The following is a 19,263-nucleotide window of genomic DNA, read 5'->3' on the forward strand; positions in this document are numbered from 1 at the left end:
GACGACGTCGACGTTAACACAACATTACCACTAAAAAGTTTCCTATGTGCTGCTCTGTTTAACATATATTAAAAGCTTTCTTACATCCGTCATTAGATTAGTAACAGAGGTTATACAAGAAATCGCGGCATACAATTTGAATGCCTTCTCTGTTAAATTAACAGTTCTATGCTAAAGTTTAGTACATTCTATATACCCGTTGACGACCAGATGTCGATAGTGTTATAACAGTGCAGTAGTATGTTTACACACCACAGATGGCGGTGTGGTATACAAAAGACAACATGAATTGTTAATGTAAACAAGCGATGTAAAACTTAATTATATTTCAAGAGGATTTAGATATACTAACCAGCGTTGCCAGAATTGTTTCACCAAAATCCGCTAGATTTGCCCAAAAAAATAGCTAAAAAAAGCTAAAAAATGCTAAAAAATAGCTAGAAAAAAAGCTAAATTTTTTTGTATCAAAAGTCACATTTTTGATTTAAATTTAACAAACTTAAAGGCTTTATTTCACTTACAATGCATATTATTTTCATTTTAATTTCACTTCTGTGAGACTGTAACAATATCTAAGGCATTTAGCTCTGTTTGCGTATTCGATACATTTTGATTACTATCACAAATTTTTTACTGGAAGTCCTTCGTTTTGTGGGAGCTACCTTCCCAACACCTCTATTTTATTTACTTGTTATTTTAAAATATTAAATGATCTAAGCATGCTTTGGATTTGGTAAAAAAATGATTTGTCATTTTTTTAAATAAAATTTTAGTTTGGTTTTGAAATTGTGAAAATTCGAAATACATTACTTTTATTTAAATTGTAGAAAATACCTATAGTTTACATTTCCCAGTAAAAACATTTTCCTTTTCTTCATGAGCTATCAAAGTGCTTTAAAAACGTGCTAATGCCAACTTAAATTTCCAAATTCAGACTCGACTTCAAGTAGAAATTATTGTATATATACGTTTTTAAAATAAAGTGTTGAAAAACATCTTCTCTTTTTGAACGCTATTTTGGTTTGTGGTTAAGATGCAAAAACTCCACACATTTAAAGACTATTTCATTAATTCTTCCTTCTTTCATGAAAACATACCCATTTTAAGTTGAATCACTTAATTATAAGGACAAAACGACTTTATCGTCTTTTGGACAAGGAAAACAGTTTATATAAATGAAATTCACAAATGCTATTATAACCAAAATTCGCGTTCGTATTTTTTCAGTGCACAAAGCTATTCACATCTACTATTTTAATTTAGTAATATCGTAATAACTTTAGAATATTATAATAACATAAAAAGGATAAGCGAGTCAAATGATAATATTCCCAATAATTTACTGACAGTTTATCTAACAAATTTGTATGGTAATAGTAGATTTAAAGTTTACGATAACTTTTATGTATATAATGAAAAAACTTTACAAGGTGTATTTGCTACAAGAATGCCCGCATAATGGCTGGACTCATTATTAATATTTCAACTGAGCTTTGAAACATGTGGAAACCCTTATACTTGCAGCAAGGCTTAGATAAAAACGCCGATTTATCCATATTTCAATAGAAACATGTCGAAAATAAAAAAAGCCAAAAATAGCTAAAAGGGTAATGAAAAAAAGCCAGAAAAAAAGCTAAAAGCTAAATGCATTTTTTCCCCGCTAAACGTCTTAAAAAAAAGCCAAATCTAGCGGGAAAAAAGCTAAATTGGCAACGCTGATACTAACTGCCCACGAAATATTTTAAAATATGATTTGTGGGGACTAATTAGAGTGTCCAAGTAATCTTGTTTTGAAAAAAAAACGTTTTCGGTTTATCCGAAACTCAATTTTTTTTAATCGGTTTTCGCTTTTTTATTTTGCCCAAAACGGGTTAAAACAAAAAAAAACAAATTTTAAACATTTTATTGTAAAAAATTAATAAAATTAACGTTTGAAAATAAACTAAGGAATAATACATTCAGTGTAATAGTATTTTATATGTTATGTTTCTTGTAATAATAACGTAAAAATTAAATAATTTGTATAAAGTTGTTGTCGAATTGAAAAAAAAACAAGTATAGACGGCCCTAAGTTCGGCCAGGCCGAATCTTATGTACCCTTCACCATGGATTGCGTAGAAACTTCTACGAAAGTCCGTCATCCACAATCTAAATACTTGGGTTGTGGTATCTTAAATCGTTTTCTAAATTGTGAGTTAGTCCATACGTGGTATATATTAGACAAAAAAAGGTATGTGTAGGTAAGTCTACAAATAATTACGAATCGATATGGACTTTTGCACGGTACGTAGGGAGTCAGAATTGAAATATGGGGATCGCTTATATGGGGGCTATATACAATTATGAACTTGATATGGACTAATTTTTGTGTGATTGGGGATCGATTTATCTGAGGGCTATATATAACTATAGACCGATATAGACCTAGTTAGACATGGTTGTTAACGGTCATATACTAGCACAATGTACCAAATTCCAACTGACTCGGACGAATTTTGCTTCTCCAGGATGCTCCAAAACCAAATATCGGGATCGGTTTATATAGGGGCTATATAATTATGGACTGGTAGGGGCTATATATAATTATGGACTGCATGGTTGTTGGATACCATATACTAACATCACGTACCAAATTTCAACCGAATCGGATGAATTTTGCTCTTCCAAGGGGCTCCGGAGGTCAAATCTGGGGATCGGTTTATATGGGGGCTATATATAATTATTGACCGATGTGGACCCATTTTTGCATGGTCATTAGAGACCATAAACTAACACCATGTACCAAATTTCAGACGGATCGGATGAAACTTGCTTCTCTTAGAGGCTCCGCAAGCCAAATCTGGGGATCGGTTTATATGGGGGCTATATATAATTATGGACCGATGCGGTTCAATTTTTGCATAGTTGTTAGAGACCATATACTAACACCATGTACCACATTTCAGCCGGATCGGATGAAATTTGCTTCTCTTAGAGGCTCCGCAAGCCAAATCGGGGGATCGGTTTATATGGAGGCTATATATAATTATGGAACAAAGTGGACCAATTTTTCCATGTTTGTTAGAGACCATATACTAACACCATGTACCAAATTTCAGCCGGATCGGATGAAATTTGCTTCTCTTAGAACCCTCACAAGCCAAATCGGGGGATCGGTTTATATGGGGGCTATATATAATTACAAACCGATTTGGACCAATTTTTGCATGGTTGTTAGAGCCCATATACTAACACCATGTACCAAATTTCAGCCGGATCGGATGAAATTTGCTTCTCTTAGAGGCCTCGCAAGCCAAATCGGGGGATCGGTTTATATGGGGGCTATATATAATTATGGACCGATGTCGACCAATTTTTGCATGGTTGTTAGAGACCACATACTAACACCATGTACCAAATTTCAGCCGGATCGGATGAAATTTGCTTCTCTTAGGGGCCTCGCAAGCCAAATCGGGGGATCGGTTTATATGGGGGCTATATATAATTATGGACCGATGTGGACCAATTTTTGCATGGTTGTTAGAGACCATATACTAACACCATGTACCAAATTTCAGCCGGATCGGATGAAATTTGCTTCTCTTAGAGGCCTCGCAAGCCAAATTTTGGGGTCCGTTTATATGGGGGCTATACGTAAAAGTGGACCGATATGGCCCATTTGCAATACCATCCGACCTACATCAATAACAACTACTTGTGCCAAGTTTCAAGTCGATAGCTTGTTTCGTTAGGAAGTTAGCATGATTTTAACAGACGGACGGACGGACATGCTCAGATTGACTCCGAATTTCACCACGACCCAGAATATATATACTTTATGGGGTCTTAGAGCAATATTTCGATGTGTTACAAACGGAATGACAAAGTTAATAGGATGGGGGCTATCCCCATCCTATGGTGGAGGGTATAACAATAATTGGAGCCAAACCATGACCATTTTAACCATACTGTAGTTCATTCTTAATATTTTTGGGAATCGTAGGTTCATATTGAATTTAGTTGATATTGAATTTATGTGTACGGTCATTGAACTTTATACCCAAGTTTAGTACATAAAATGTTTGAGACATACATAGAAAGGGAAATTTTCATTAGGCTGTCAAAATGTTCGAAAAAAAAATAAAATTTCACTACAAAAAAAATTTAAAATAAAAATAAGTTAAATTTTGCGTTAGTTTACTACGGAAATTTTTTCGGTGTTCTTATTGCATGTACGTTGACCATACATAATAGATAATAGGAGCTACTGAGCCGAATATAAAGACTGATTTATGTTAGGTTAGGTTGTATATAATGAAATAAAAGCCCTTTATTTCAGATTCATTTAGACTATTCAGTCCATTGTGAAACCACAGTAGTAAATTTATTTATTTAGTTTAATTCAATTGAGTTTAATTATATTTAACTCAATTTAATTTGTTTGAATTTAATTCCAGTGTAACTATAAAAATTATATGAAGACATCAAAAGATTTTCTTTACATATCAGGAGCTTGTTGGATGTCATCTCCCATTTAAGAAACATAACTGGCGCCATCTGTTGTTGGTAAGTACACATGTACATTTATTCGTTCATGCTTATGCACCGTTCTGATAACAAGTTCAAATGCAACTATTTTGGGATTTTAAACAAACCAATGGATGCTCTTATACGTTGTCAGGAGTTTTATATAAAATGCCCATAAAGTTGTACAAATTGTCTTATAATATGAGCGCATTTAGGACGATAATAGGTTGTTATACTGAGACAACTATGCACAATATTGTATTTTATACAAACGAATCGAACAATTCAATGGCCACGAAAAAAATGTACATGGTGATTAACAGGTTGTCTGATAAGTCCCCGGTCTGACACATAGATGGCGTCGCTAGTATTAAACGCATATTATTTTTATATAGTACCAACCTTCAAATGATTCATGTCAAAATTTGACGTCTGTAAGTCAATTAGTTTGTGAGATAGAGCGTCTTTTGTGAAGCAACTTTTGTTATTGTAAAAAAAATGTAAAAAAAGGAATTTCGTGTTTTGATAAAATACCGTTTTCTGAAGGGAAAAAATACGGTGGAAGCAAAAACTTGGCTTGATAATGAGTTTCCGGACTCTGCCCCAGGGAAATCAACAATAATTGATTGGTATGCAAAATTCAAGCGTGATGAAATGAGCACGGAGGCCGGTGAACGCCCGAAAGAGGCAAAGCGGCCCCATACGAAGAAGAAAAAAGTGTTGTTCCACCAAGACAACGCACCGTGCCACAAGTCATTGCGAACGATGGCAAAAATTCATGAATTGGGCTTCGAATTGCTTCCCCACCCACCGTATTCTCCAGATCTGGCCCCCAGCGACTTTTTCTTGTTCTCAGACCTCAATAGGATGCTCGCAGTGAAAAAAGTTTGGCTGCAATGAAAAGGTGATCGCCGAAACTGAGGCATATTTTGAGGCAAAACCGAAGGAGTACTACCAAAATAGTATCAACAAATTGGAAGGTCGTTATAATCGTTGTATCGCTCTTGAAGGGAACTATGTTGAATAATAAAAACGAATTTTGACAAAAAAAATGTGTTTTTCTTTGTTAGACCCGGGACTTATCAGCCAACCTGTTACTGGAGGCTGTAACGTGATTACAATAGACGGACATTGTTAGGTCTTCTTATAGATTCACCCGGATCAAGAATAAATATACTTTATAAGTCGGAAATCGATATTTCCCTGTGTTACAAACGGAATAGAAGACTTATTATACTCCCACCATCACCATCCCATGATAATTGGTATAGGTTAGGTTAGGTAAGGTTAGGTGGCAGCCCGATGTATCAGGCTCACAGAGACTATTCAGTCCATTGTAATACCACAGTAGTGAACTTCTCTCTTATCACTGAGTGTTGCCCGATTCCATGTTAAGCTCAATGACAAGGGGCCTCCTTTTTATAGCCGAGTCCGATCGGCGTTCCACATTGCAGAGAAACCAATTAAAGAAGCTTTGAAACATTCAGAAATGTCACCAGCATTACTGAGGTGGGATAATCCACCGCTGAAAAAAATTTTTTTGGTGTTCGGTCGAAGCAGGAATCGAACCCACGACCTTGTGTATGCAAGGCGGGCTTGCTAGCCATTGCACCACGGTGGTTCCCTAGTTGGTATAACAAAACTAATCTGTACCAAATTTAAAGCTACTATATGTTTGAAGAATATTTATGCTTTGAGGTGAGTACTATGTTCGGTTTTTTCACCAAATACGTTTCCAATGTGGCTGCAAAGCCCTCTACTGCCCAGTATGTTCGATTTTGTTTCCTTAAATGTCACCACTAGTATAGTATATGACAAAAGAGGCAAATTAAAGGGGATCGTGTTATGTGTGTATAAATGAATTTGAGTCTTGGAGAACATTTCTCTCTTTGTGCTTTCTTGGGTATTGACGTTTGGAGATATTATATATGACTCATATAACTCTCAGTGACATCTACAGGCCTAACATTGACTCTCCCAATTAAAGAGAACTCATCTCTATTGCATGTTAGAAACGTTTTGACCATAGCAACCTTTCTCTGAGACAAAAATATATTTCTTCAAGAACAAGCACACGACAAACTTCACCTTGTTCATAAATAAATGTGTTGAAGTGTTTGTAGTTTTTATCCAGAAATTTATTAAATTAAAAAAAGTCTAATTTAAGTGTAATATAAAAGCTAAACCTTTCTTAAAAACCAGACCCTTTAGAATATCTCGTAACAAAAGCAATTGGTTGGCTAACTTATAGAATGTTAGAAGATCTGGTTTTTTTACCAATTAGCCAAAAACAAATTTATGGGATATTTTATTTAGAATTTTTTTCAAAAAAATGGCCTTTGGATGATGTAGTTATTTCTTTGTTACGAGAAGAAAAATGGGGTTGGGTTTCACAGATGGTAACTTTAAAGTACTTTACTTGTGTGCGAGTGAAGCCTGTGTGGGGAAAAAAGTAGAGAGTATCTGAGAATGATCTGCGAGTGCTAAAGTGTGTTTGTGTGTGTGTGGAGAGGAGGAAGAAGTGAAGTAGCTGAATGTAGTTTCTTGTTAAACCAAACAACATTTGAAGTCCTATTCCATTTTTGCCTACACTTTTTTATGTTGTTATTGTTCTTCTCTTTTTTAGGGTTTTTTTTTTTGGTTTACTATATCAGTTTTTATTAAAATATGGTATTTTAATTTAATTTTTCTCTTTGAAAAAAATGAACAACAGAATAATTTTTTAAATTTTTCTTCTTTTTTTTGCGATTTTTTATCATGTTTCATATAAGTATTTGTTTTATGTGTGTTAAAATTATAATAATTATTGCTTTCTTAAGATTTGATTTATTTTTCTTAAAAAAAATTCTTAGAAAAAAATGAAAATATTTAAATTTGCAGATGTTTCGAGCAAATTAGCTGTAACTTTAATGATGTTCTTTGTTTGTAGTTGCTTTTCATGATTTTCATCAAAACTATGATTTTGTTTGTTTTTTTTCTTCTTTTTTCATGTTTCTTTTAATTAATTTAATTAAATTATTAAAATTAATTATTACGAGAGAGAGTAGTGATGGTTATTTTATATTGTTGTTGTCGAATAACATCGATGGAGAATGGTATCTGGGTAGCTATTTGAATTTTTAAAAAGATGTTCGATCAAAAATTTATAGCATATCGGGTCTGTCACACATTCTGGCAAGGAATGCTGTAATTGAAGAAAAAAAAAGAAAATACAAAATGGGTATATTAGTATTGACATTTGGAAAATCGTATAAAAAACTATAGCTAAAAGTGAAAACTCCTCTCAATACAAAGCAATTGAGAAAGGTTTTGAAAAAAAAAAATAATTGACAATCTTTGACATTTAACATATGGAATTTTACATTGATAATTTTAATGTTTTCTATATCAGTTATAAAATCAAAAAATTATTTTTGAATTATTTCCAATTGCTCAAGATTATATGTCAGATCTCAAAGAATAATCATTGGCAAGAAATTTTCGAATATAGAGTTGAACGCCGAAACTTAGGTTGCTTCAACCAAAATACTACACCCAAAAAAAGTGAACCCCCCGTGGAAGAAAATGTAGGTTTATTTTAGAAAATTTTAACTAAAATAGTTTTCTAATTGCAACATGTTACAAATAAGTTAATACTTTTTGTCAAATTGAAGAAAAATTATTTTAAATAATTAATTTTTTCTGTAATTTAAGAAAATTTCATATGTTGAAAGAAAAAAATGGATTTAAAAAGTCTTTACCGCTGTACGAATTTCAAGACAGGTACAATTTTAGTAAAATTTATTCATTTGAGAGACTTATGAACTCAATTCTAGCAAACTTCTGTCATTTGAGGAAAATATGAACTATTTTATTTTTTAGTAAAATTGTGCACTATATTTGTATACAACTTTTTTCTTATTTTTAGTTCACGTCATTAAAGTTAGAAAAAAATTATTCAAATAAGGAACATTTACTCATATTGTGCAAAATTTAAATCAACTAATCTTCATGAATTAAAATAAAGTTCAGTTGGAATTAGAGCCCCTTTTTTTGGGTGTACAATTTATTAACCTAAGAGAAATATTCTCTTAATTTTCATAGCATGACTTTTTTTATTTTTGCTTAGAATAACTGCTCTATTTTAAATATTGAAAAAAAGGAAAGAATTAAAATCTTTTCTGTATATGTTATATATGTATATATGTATATGTATGTCTCTAAAACGTTTTTAATTTCCATAAATCAATTAATGAATTCAAATGTTAATATATTTTGTAAGTTATCTCCTCTTTTCTTAATTTCATATATCCCTAAAAGCAATACCTTTGATTGGGTAAAAGCATCGATACCCACACAGAAAAAATATTGCCAAATTTTTATCCAATAAAATTTTTAATTGAATTTTACAAAATTACCAATTAAAAATTTATTTGATTTTTTAATTAAAACAAAAAATCAATGAAAAAATGTTTTTAATCAATTTGTTTAAAGACCAATTACTTTTTTATATTTTTGAATATCGAAATTAACTAAAAAGTTTTACTTTAACTTTTTAATTTATTGCTAATATTTGAATTATGGAAAAAAAATTTAATTATAAAAAAATCAACAATTTTCTGATATATAGATGTCGCTATCCCTACATATTTTTCTTTTTATAATGTCTTTATGTTTGTTGAACATACAAATGGATTCGATGGATCACAGAAAAAACAAACATAACATTTAAGGGATACAACTGGAACGTAGATTTCAACACCATATTCAACCTAAATCCCTAAAACATACCTCAACGTAGTTAGAATATTATCATTTAAACCAGTTGCTAAATTTTTTTATTACCATGTTTGTTTTGTAAAAAAAAAAATACTTACAGTTTATTCGAAGACGACGGGATCGCTCATCAATCTTTGGATGAATTCTGTGGTTCGTTGGAATGGTAGTGCATAGAATTTCATGGGATTGTGATATCAAGGGTATCGGGATGGGATGGATAGTGGTGGTTCAGGAAAAAGTGCATTTGCGATATTTTTGTTCATTTTTTTTTTGTTTTGTTTTGAGGTGAGGGATAACATAGGTGCACATTAAAATAAATTGGTGTCAAGATCACACACATTCAAAGTTGGTTGCCACAAGTGCCAGGTACAAATCAAAATGGGATTTTCAAGGTGCCAGGTGTATCACACACACATACATAAATAAAACATGAAATACACAAAAAATAGAGAAAAAACATTTTATAGGACACCATAGATATTGATATATAAACAAAACAATGACAATCGGGTTTGAAAACATTTTTGCCTCCTTAAGAAAACAAAATTGGAAGAAAACTTACGAGAGTAGGGGATCATGCCTTCATCATCTTCAGGGTCCATGCAGTCAGCGAAGAGGGTTTCAACTTGTTCATCTTCAAGACATTCACCTGTGGATTATCACAAACAATCATTAGATTTTCTGTTCATCAGTTTTTTTTTTATTTTTGTATTAACTCACCCAAGGAGAGGAGGGCGTGTTGCAATTCAGCCAAGAGCATAGTGCCATCTTCTTGCTTGTCGTACAATTTCAAACATTCAATGAAATCTTCGTAGCAACCTTGTTCCTTTTCCTTCTTGACTTGGGAGTAGATGGGGAGGAATTCATCGAACTTGATGTACTTCTCCTTGCGCTTCTTGGTGCCACCCATCTTTTCGATCAAAGCCAAAGTGGGGTTCAAGTTGAGGGAACGAAGAGCATCACCCAAGTCGTAGGCATCAATACCATCGGCACCAGTGCCCATGACTTCGAATACGAATTCGATATCTAGAGTTTTCATAGAATAGAAAAAAATGTTATTTATTTGTTGATGTATATAAGAAGAAATAATAACTATACCAAAAAGGATATGTTATGGAAAATAGTTTGCCTTGTTTTATTAGATTGCAAAAGATTTTGAATTTTGATTCATTGTCTAGGATTCTAACCTAAAAAACATGTTTTCGAACGTTGATGCGTATAATTAGTTTTATTATACAGGCAAGCAGATTATAATACGTATACGCACTCCTGCACAATTTTGTCAGTGGACTTAATTTAAAATATCAAACATACAAGTTGTTCTTAAATAGAAATTAAAATAGGTTATTGAATAAAAAACAATTGCGAGTTACTCCTTTATGATAATGACAAATACTCTTCACAATAGCAAGAAAAACTAAATGGAATTGAATAATTATTGATAATTTATGACCTAATTTTAACCACAATATTTGCGATGCATGTATGACGTTTCTAATTATAAGCCAGGCATGGACATAAATCAAACTTGTTTTTACAATTTTATAATTGGTAGTTGGTGGTCCCATTAAAAAAGCAATTTCGAAACTCGAAACGTGAAACGTCAAAATTTTCGAAGTGACGACCATTAATGCGTATGATTTATTTTATTATACAGACATCTGTGCATTGGGGCGTATACAAATATTTCAAGAAGAAATAATATTTTTATCTAAAGTATGACTACTAAACATTAATACATTAAAAAACAAAACGGGAAATATGTATTATAATAAAAACATTAAAATTCTATTCGAGCATTGTAAAACTATTGGTAGAGAAAACGAAAAAAATTAGAAAAATTCGTAGGGGGCAAAATCTAAGAGAGCTTTTACGGTCATTTTCATGTCGTTGCGTTAGGCTTTAACTGTCAAGCCAATTAACAAAAATTAATTAGCTGGTTGATTTTAACTGAATGTTACTTTTTTCCTGTAGAAAGATGCAATTGTAAAACTAGGCGTATGATTTATTTTATTTAGCTAGCGTATATGTAGTAATAAGTATACGCAACCACCGAAAACTCAAAATTTTGAACGGTATGGAAATTAGCCCTTCACAAACCAAGAATATTCACTGCAGCATTAGCAAACAATCAGTAATGATTGTGACTCACATTAATGAAAGGTTTAAGTACATTTTCTTTGTTATATCAGAGTCCGGCATAGAATCAATAAACATTGAACTTCAAGGCGCTCAAGGCATTACGGTGGCTTGAAGATTCTTATAGTAAAAATATTCTCTACAATTATAATGGTAAACATGGAGATGTGTATGGTATTAGTTTACTTGGTTCATAAGGAAATAAGTATACACGAGTTTGCCCAAATGCGTATTAGCATTTCATATCAAAATTGATTGGAATTTCCATAATATTTAAGGATTTCAATTAAATGAGTATCCAATATTGGAAAATTCTTTCGAAATTGCATAAGCGTTGCACCGGTCCACTAAGGTTTTTTGATTTTAAGTATTTGTCCTTCCTTATTAACATAAAAAATTAATACAAAATATTTTGAAAAATATTTCAAAAACGAAAATTATGAAACTCATAATAAATTATTTAAAATTGCCAATACATTCGTAAGTTCGTACTCATACAAAGGAGCACAAAGTGTAAACAAATCGGTTTCTAATTAAAAACATAAAGGCTATACCATTATGCGTATATACTTAACCCAAAAATTTAACAAAATTGTTTGCAATAAAATTTTGCCAAATTCAATTAAAACATAATCAATAAAATCGTATTGTTTGGGATTCCATGGCCTAAATACCATAACATGCATAACTATGTGTAAACACACATTGAATGGATTAATATATGCAACTTAAAAAAATTCACCTCTCAATAAAAAAAAAAATATGATTTTCTTGCATATTTAAAATATTCGAAGAAAAAACATTTTTTAATAATTTCTAAAAATAAAATTGTAGAAAAAAAACTATGGTCATTATTTGAAATTCTTGTATAATGACAGTGAAAATCTTTCTATATGTATACACAACTGCAGAAAGATATGAATACCAGAAAAATACAATGAGGGCGTTATATATATGCTGTAAATATCCTATATAATATATAATTATATATAAAACATATACATACATGTATTTATATTTCTCAGTATTATGTCATACAAATACAAATACGGGAAATTCGACACCCCAAAATAATGTGTCTATACTACAAATTCTTTGAACACACTCATATAAGCATAATTCTGGCCAACAATAGTCTAAAGAGCGAGATAGAGAAAAAGACTCTCTCTACATTCTCACAATCATATGCTTTGCCCAAATTAGACATACATTTTTTTGGCCCACACAAAATCGCACACACGTACTCATACATTCACAAGTAGTAGTTTATGGATACACAATCACTATTCGTTCGAATGATCGATCATTCGTTTTGGTGAGCAGAGGCTCGTGTATGCGTTCGTTCTATATTTGATCTATGTGGCATTGGGGGTCGTTTGGTATATATGTTAGCTCCCAACATTTATGTGTATATGCAAATAATTTGGATGCTGTATTCGATGCAGATGTCGGTCAAATAATGCTTATGTTAAGGCATATACAAATGTTATGATTGTTGTTTTTGTTTTAAATCTCTATGATGCTCTTTTTAATCGTGTGAGAGTAGTTTCAGTATATTCTCTTCATTTTGTTTATGTGAACTATGTGGAAAGCTCTAAAAAAAGGAAAATAAGAAATCTTGGGGGAAAAAATAATTGCTTTTCGTGATTGTTTGTTTTTTCACAGGCTTTTAAAAATAGCTCAAAAAATGTATGTGTTTTTTTCTGTATATTCTAGGCATTTTTAGATTTTTCAATCCTATACATTTCAATAGGCCTTTTAGTTGCCTGAATCAATAGAAATTTCCACTCTTTTAAAAGCTCCATTGCCAAAATATATGGCGCACATTTTTTTCAGAAGGAAATTTTCAAAGGTTATATGTGGTATAGAAATTTGGTAAAAAAAAGTGAGGTTAGAATTTTGTTTCAAAGAGGCGACTTCTTGTAATTTTTCTTTCTTTTTTTTGAGATGAGAATAGTTTAAAAAGATTTTTAATATTTTTGTAACCGTATAAAAAAATTACACCTCTCTATGTATAACGTAAATCGACCTTGAAGTTGTTATCATATTCAAGTTATAATAAATATTTAACTTATCAACAATAAAATTATTCAATTAAAAAAATTGTTAAAAAAAAACTGTTTTGTTCATTTTAATCCTATGGTGTAGGTAATATATATTTTGATTAAAAAATATATATTATTTAAAAATATAAGAATAATCTTATATATCCAGCTATTTGAGCTAAAAAAAATATTTTCATTTTTCAAAAACGTAAACTAACGTTCTGAAAGAGTTAATAAATTCTATTTGAAACAATAGTTGTCATAAATTCTAATTTATTTGCCTTTAAATTTAATGGTTTATGACAAAGGAAACTTTTGCTCCTATTTTAATTCCTGTTTGTTTTTTTCACATTTTGTTAATGTGTTTGATGATGTTATTAAAATTTATTTTTATTTTAATATTTATAATTATAAAAAATTAATTATCAAATATTTATCTCATTGTTCTCAATAGTTTTACCAATTTCCTATTTTTCAAATTAGATGATGCATTAAAATTAAATAACATTAACCTCTATAATATTATGTTACTTAAAAAAAAAGTAACTAATACTTCTCTAAGTAACACAATATAATATTTTTTATTATTCACAAAAATTAACAAGGTTAAAATAGAATCATATTTTCAAACTTTCCACAAAATATTCCTCATCAGCTTCCAATATTCTCTAATGTCTTTAAGTATGTCTGTGATCAAATGATCATTCCATATAGAGTAGGTTTTATAGTATGGAGATAGGGTAACACTTTTGTTTCTCAATATCGGTTATATCATCGTATATAAAATTGATTTTAAATTGTTTATTATTACTAAAATGTCCTTTTGTAATGACCATGATATCATAACTTTTTAGTTGATTATCACTTAAACACTTTTAGTTCTTTTTATTTCGGTTTCGAAAAATTTAAAAAAACTTTTTTGAGGTTAGAATTTTCCAAGATGACTGCGTAATGCAGATGCAAACTATTTTCAGTTATTTAGTTTTATTTTAATATCCCATTGGTATTTGCTGTTGGTTGCAATTTTAAACTTACTTTCTTGTTCACGTTTTGGTACATCGGCCTACAGGTAGATTTGATTGATGTCGAAGTAAAAGGAATCGAAAAAAGAAAAATATGCGGTATTTTAGTTAACATTTTTTTTTTAAATCAGCATTTATTTATTTTTTTTAGATTTGTTATATTTTTAAGATTTTTCTTTATTAGAATTGTATTTTTTAAAGAATTTCCTTTGTGAAATTCTTTTTCATATATAACAAATATTCACACTTCTAGTTAATTTTTTTAAAGAACTTTGGTATTTTATTCAGTTTTTTTTTTCAACTTCATTCACTTTTGAACGCAAAACACACTCACCATTTTGAATGTTTGTTTGAGAAAAAGCAACTAACTCGCGGATGAGCTCGGTCTCGACTGAACACTTTGCTTCGCCAACAATTTGTAAAGGTAATTCTAAGGTGGATTCTTGGATACCAATACCAGGGAAAGAAACTACCAATACCAAAAGTTCACACCAATACAAATATGAGCAATACACTCATACACACACACAAGTATTGACCATTAAGTATTGCCAAGCATACAGCGTATTTTCTCCATACTGAATATTTCGCAAAATACTTCAATACATATCCCCCACACCTTGGCTAGTTCGTCGTTGCCCAACCCACCCACCATACACTCTCACTCTCTTGATCCACAAAAATAAAATGACGAAATCTCTTTAAGATTTATACTCTCTTGTACACATGTTCATACATAGTGAGATTTGGCATAGGGATCTCTGTGATTTAACGAAGGCATTTAGTCATCGTTTCGTTTTGCCTAGAGACCGATCGTCAAGTAAAGAGAATAACCGACTATACACATACTATTGACCAGATTGCGCATATAGCAAAAGCATCCGAAAATACCCAAATAGTGGTGGCAGCAGCAGCAGCAGTATGCCTTTATGTTTGCTCTGCATATAGAGAAATTTTGGATTTGTTTTCTTTCATTCTATTCTAAGACGCCAAGCAAAATAGAAAGAACACATAACAACAATAAAGAGACGACCGCCTGTTGTTGGTTCAATAGAGTAAACGTTGAATGCTTAATACTAGGTGGCTAGATAGCCTTATTGTTAGTCAAGCATTTCTATTGACTTGGTCCATACATAAACACATTAACATACAGAAATACGTGTAGATGTTTAAATGTTTGGCTGTATGTGTGTATGTTTTTGGTATCTGTATAATTCATATGTATAATCATTTTTGGGTAACATTCATGCCACCACCTCCACCTTGTATGAGTAGTTGCCAGTCAGTCAAGTAGATTTTTTTTCCTATTAAAACAAAAAAAATGTTTTTTTTTTGCTCTTCTATTTACGTCTCCAACTTGCCTTGCCTTTGGTGATCTATTTTTATAGAAAATAATTTTCATCACTCTCTGTTGTTAATGTAGCCACACTGAGATTGTTGTTATTCACTAGCTGAAATACTAACAATATCTTGTTGTTGTAGTTGTTATTATAGTTTTTCTTTTTTAATTTCTTGTCCTTACCGTGTTGAATATCATTATTTAAAAATTTCGAAAGTTTACTATGACATATAATTTTCCATTGGTTTTTCGTATTATTTTCTTCTTTGTGCCAGAAAATAATTTGGTTTTTTTTTTGTTGTTATGCTTTCCGCCATTTTTTGTGTTGATTAGTTCGAGTTTTATGAGTCTCTTTTAAGTGTTCAATAATTTGAGAATGACCTTGCCAACTTTTTATTGCTATTGCACTCGATGTTTTCATTATGATTGTCTTTAATCTATGCCAAGTTATATAAAATGAAAATTGTAAATAGATACATATTTAAAATATTAAAACAATCGAGCTTAAAATAGAAAATGTACAAAAATTTTTATTGTATTTTAATGCAACTACAAAATAAATTAATTAGGTTATATATTGAACTACACGCAAAGAAAAAAAACGTTTGGAAAACGTGTACCGAAAACGTTTTTCTTTTGTTAGAGTTTTTTGAATTGCTTCGAAAATTTTAAACTTTTATCACCAAAAAAATTCGTTTGTTACAAAATTTTTATTTTTTCAATAAAAAAATTTATTTTTGAAATAACAACACAGTCCATTTCGTTTATATCAAACACTGTTCTTTTCTGACTTTAGGTCTTTAATAAGACACATTTTACAGTTCAAAATTTAATATACTACAATGTAATGTTGAACATTTTTTCGAAATCTTCCGAACATATCTGGAATATATGTTAAAAAAAAAAAAACAAAAAAAAAAAAAAACTTTGGCCGAAGCAGGGATCGAACCCACGACCCTTGGCATGAGAGTCGGACGTAGCTACCACTGCTCCACGGTACCAAACTAAATGTTTTTTCCGGTAAATAAACTTTGTTTATTCGGTTCGTGGGCGCCGCAAGCTATGCTATATAAATTTAACTTATATGGATATTTATCTATTGATGACCATAACAGGTACATAGCTCAGTGGTTAGTGTGTTGGCTTACAATGTGCATGGTCCGCGGTTCGATTCTCCGTCCAGGCGAAAGGTAAAAAAAATTTAAAAATTTATAAAATCGTATAATTTCTTCTACATTGTTTGTATTACAGGAAAAGGTGTTAATAACTAAAAAACTTCGTGGAAGTGAGAAAGGTGTGAGGGAAAATGCAATTAGCTAAAAAAAAATTTTTTTTGAGGTAGTCTTTATGAAATTTTTTTTACATCCTGGAAAAGAATAAACGTTTATCACAAAAAGTATATACTTTTATTCCAAATACACTTCCTTACAGCGAAAAGCAAATGAGAAACGAACTTTGTTTGTCTAAAATTTCGTTTGGGAGGAAAGAATTATTTTTTTGCGTGTAGGTCCCGCTTTATGAAACTGTAATAGAATATGATTAAATGTACAAATCTTGTAATAAGATTGCCTCCTTCAATATCTTTTCCAATATATAAATATATGAAATTTCCAAATATGAGCGGAGATCAATGAATGGAAGTTCTTCCTAAAACTTCTAATACCATATATGCTAAAATCAATCCTTTTCCATTTAATTACATTTTTAAATTATTAAAACAAATAAGTTTAAATTGCAAAATTTACAAAACTTTTAATTTACTATTTTAATAAAAGTAAATACATTTTATTATTTGATTCTAAGGTTAGGTTATGTTAGGTACAATGGCACTATTTTTAATATTACTTATATATTAGACTTGGCCCAACTTTGTGAAACTATTATTGGATACGCTTAAACGTAGATACCTTTCTTCTTATATGATTGCTTCCTTCATTATCTTTTGCAGTATATAAATATTCTAAAGATTCAAAAGATTCCAAATATAAGACCAAAAGTTTTCCTAGAAACAAATAATTGGAAGTTCTTCCTAAAACGTCTAATATATGCGTAAATCAATAATTTTCCATTTCCAATCATGGGAAGTCATGATATTTTTATAGAGATTATCATAATTCAGTATAATTGTTTTGATTTCAGCTTAAACCCAAACGTTGTCTAAACTACAAGAGTAGCTTAACCAACAGAGGGAAAGTATATTTGTCAAATTGAATGTAGGCAAAGCTCTTCCGGCTGTTCCGGAATTACCACATTCATCATCAGCATCCTATGCTTGCAGTGAAACTATCAACCAATTATTAAAATAAATTTGGGTAATTCACTAAACCCAAAGTAAATTACACTTAAACCTACCCAAAGAGAGTTTTCGATAGTCGGCTTTGCCTAAATAAATTGTTATACAAATTATCATATGATTATCATAATCTTAAATTTAAACAAAGTCATTTTATAACACACACAATTTTTCCTAAAAATTAATTTATAAAATACGGAAGATTGGTCCAAATGCCTTAAATTGAGTTATCCATCTGACTCAATTTAAGAAATTTAAGAAATCTGTCATGAAAACAAGCATAAATAAATCAAACGGATGAATTAACCAAAGCAAGATTCCGACATGATTTTAATTTCTAGTTAAAAAATGTAAATCATGCCCAAGACGAAATTATCATTAATCACCAAAAAAAAATATTTATTATTATTATTATTTTTTTTTTTAATTTGAACATAAAATCATGTGTCGTTTAAACCACAAGAGTAAATAACCAAAGAAGTAAAAATGTGATTGTCAAATTGGTTAGGCTGCACGGCGGTTAGATGGATCTAACCTGCTTTACAATATGTTAGGGACACCTGGACAGATATTGGAAAAAACGTTCACAAGGTCAAAGATAGATATTAAATTCCAAGCAAATCGGATGAAAATGACGGCTTCCATGCACAGTTGTTACAGTTGGTTGAATTTTACCAAAACTTTCTGACAAAATTTTCTATAGAAATACAGTTTTGACAAAATTTTCTGTAAAAAAAAATTTTGACAGAAAAAAATTGGGACAAATAGAAAAAAAATTGGACAAAATTTTTTATAGAAATAAAATTTTGACAAAATTTTCTATAGAAAAAAAATTTGACATTTTCTATAGAAATAAAATTTTCTATAAAAATGAAATTTTGACAACATTTTCTATAGAAATAAAATTTTGACAAAATTTTCTATTGAAATAAAATCTCGACAAAATTTTCTATAGAAATCAAATTTTGATAAAATTTTCTTCAGAAATAAAATGTTGACATAATTTTCTATAGAAATAAAATTTTGACAAAATTTTCTATAGAAATAAAATTTAGACATAATTTTGTATAGAAATAAAATTTTGCAAAATTTTCTATAGAAATAAAATTTTGGCAAAATTTTCTATAAAAATAAAATGTTCACTAAATTTTCTATATAAAT

The 19,263-nt window shown here is 30.5% G+C and overlaps 1 protein-coding gene and 1 long non-coding RNA gene across 3 annotated transcripts; both read right to left on the reverse strand.

Annotated features, from left to right (window-relative positions):
• Window positions 1-7,221: 7,221 nt before the first annotated feature.
• Mlc1 (Myosin light chain alkali) lies at window positions 7,222-14,935 on the reverse strand. Of its 2 annotated transcripts, XM_075292289.1 has the most exons (6): window positions 14,805-14,935; window positions 14,484-14,511; window positions 9,985-10,290; window positions 9,827-9,913; window positions 9,363-9,409; window positions 7,222-7,690 (listed from the first exon to the last, which is right to left on the reverse strand). In XM_075292289.1, the coding sequence occupies exons 1-5, from the start codon at window positions 14,805-14,807 to the stop codon at window positions 9,366-9,368; spliced, it is 468 nt and encodes a 155-aa protein (XP_075148404.1). In that variant the 5' UTR covers window positions 14,808-14,935; the 3' UTR covers window positions 7,222-7,690; window positions 9,363-9,365. The 2 variants fall into 2 exon arrangements, with proteins under 2 accessions (XP_075148404.1, XP_075148405.1); XM_075292290.1 differs by lacking the exon at window positions 9,363-9,409 and having other exon boundaries at window positions 14,805-14,934.
• An 897-nt stretch (window positions 14,936-15,832) lies between these two features.
• On the reverse strand, window positions 15,833-16,214 carry LOC142219854 (uncharacterized). The gene is made up of 2 exons (XR_012717812.1): window positions 15,993-16,214; window positions 15,833-15,929 (listed from the first exon to the last, which is right to left on the reverse strand). It is a non-coding gene; the product is annotated as an uncharacterized LOC142219854 (long non-coding RNA).
• Window positions 16,215-19,263: the final 3,049 nt, after the last annotated feature.

This window comes from Haematobia irritans, chromosome 1 (genome assembly GCF_050003625.1).
Source record: "Haematobia irritans isolate KBUSLIRL chromosome 1, ASM5000362v1, whole genome shotgun sequence".
Lineage (NCBI taxonomy): Eukaryota > Metazoa > Arthropoda > Insecta > Diptera > Muscidae > Haematobia > Haematobia irritans.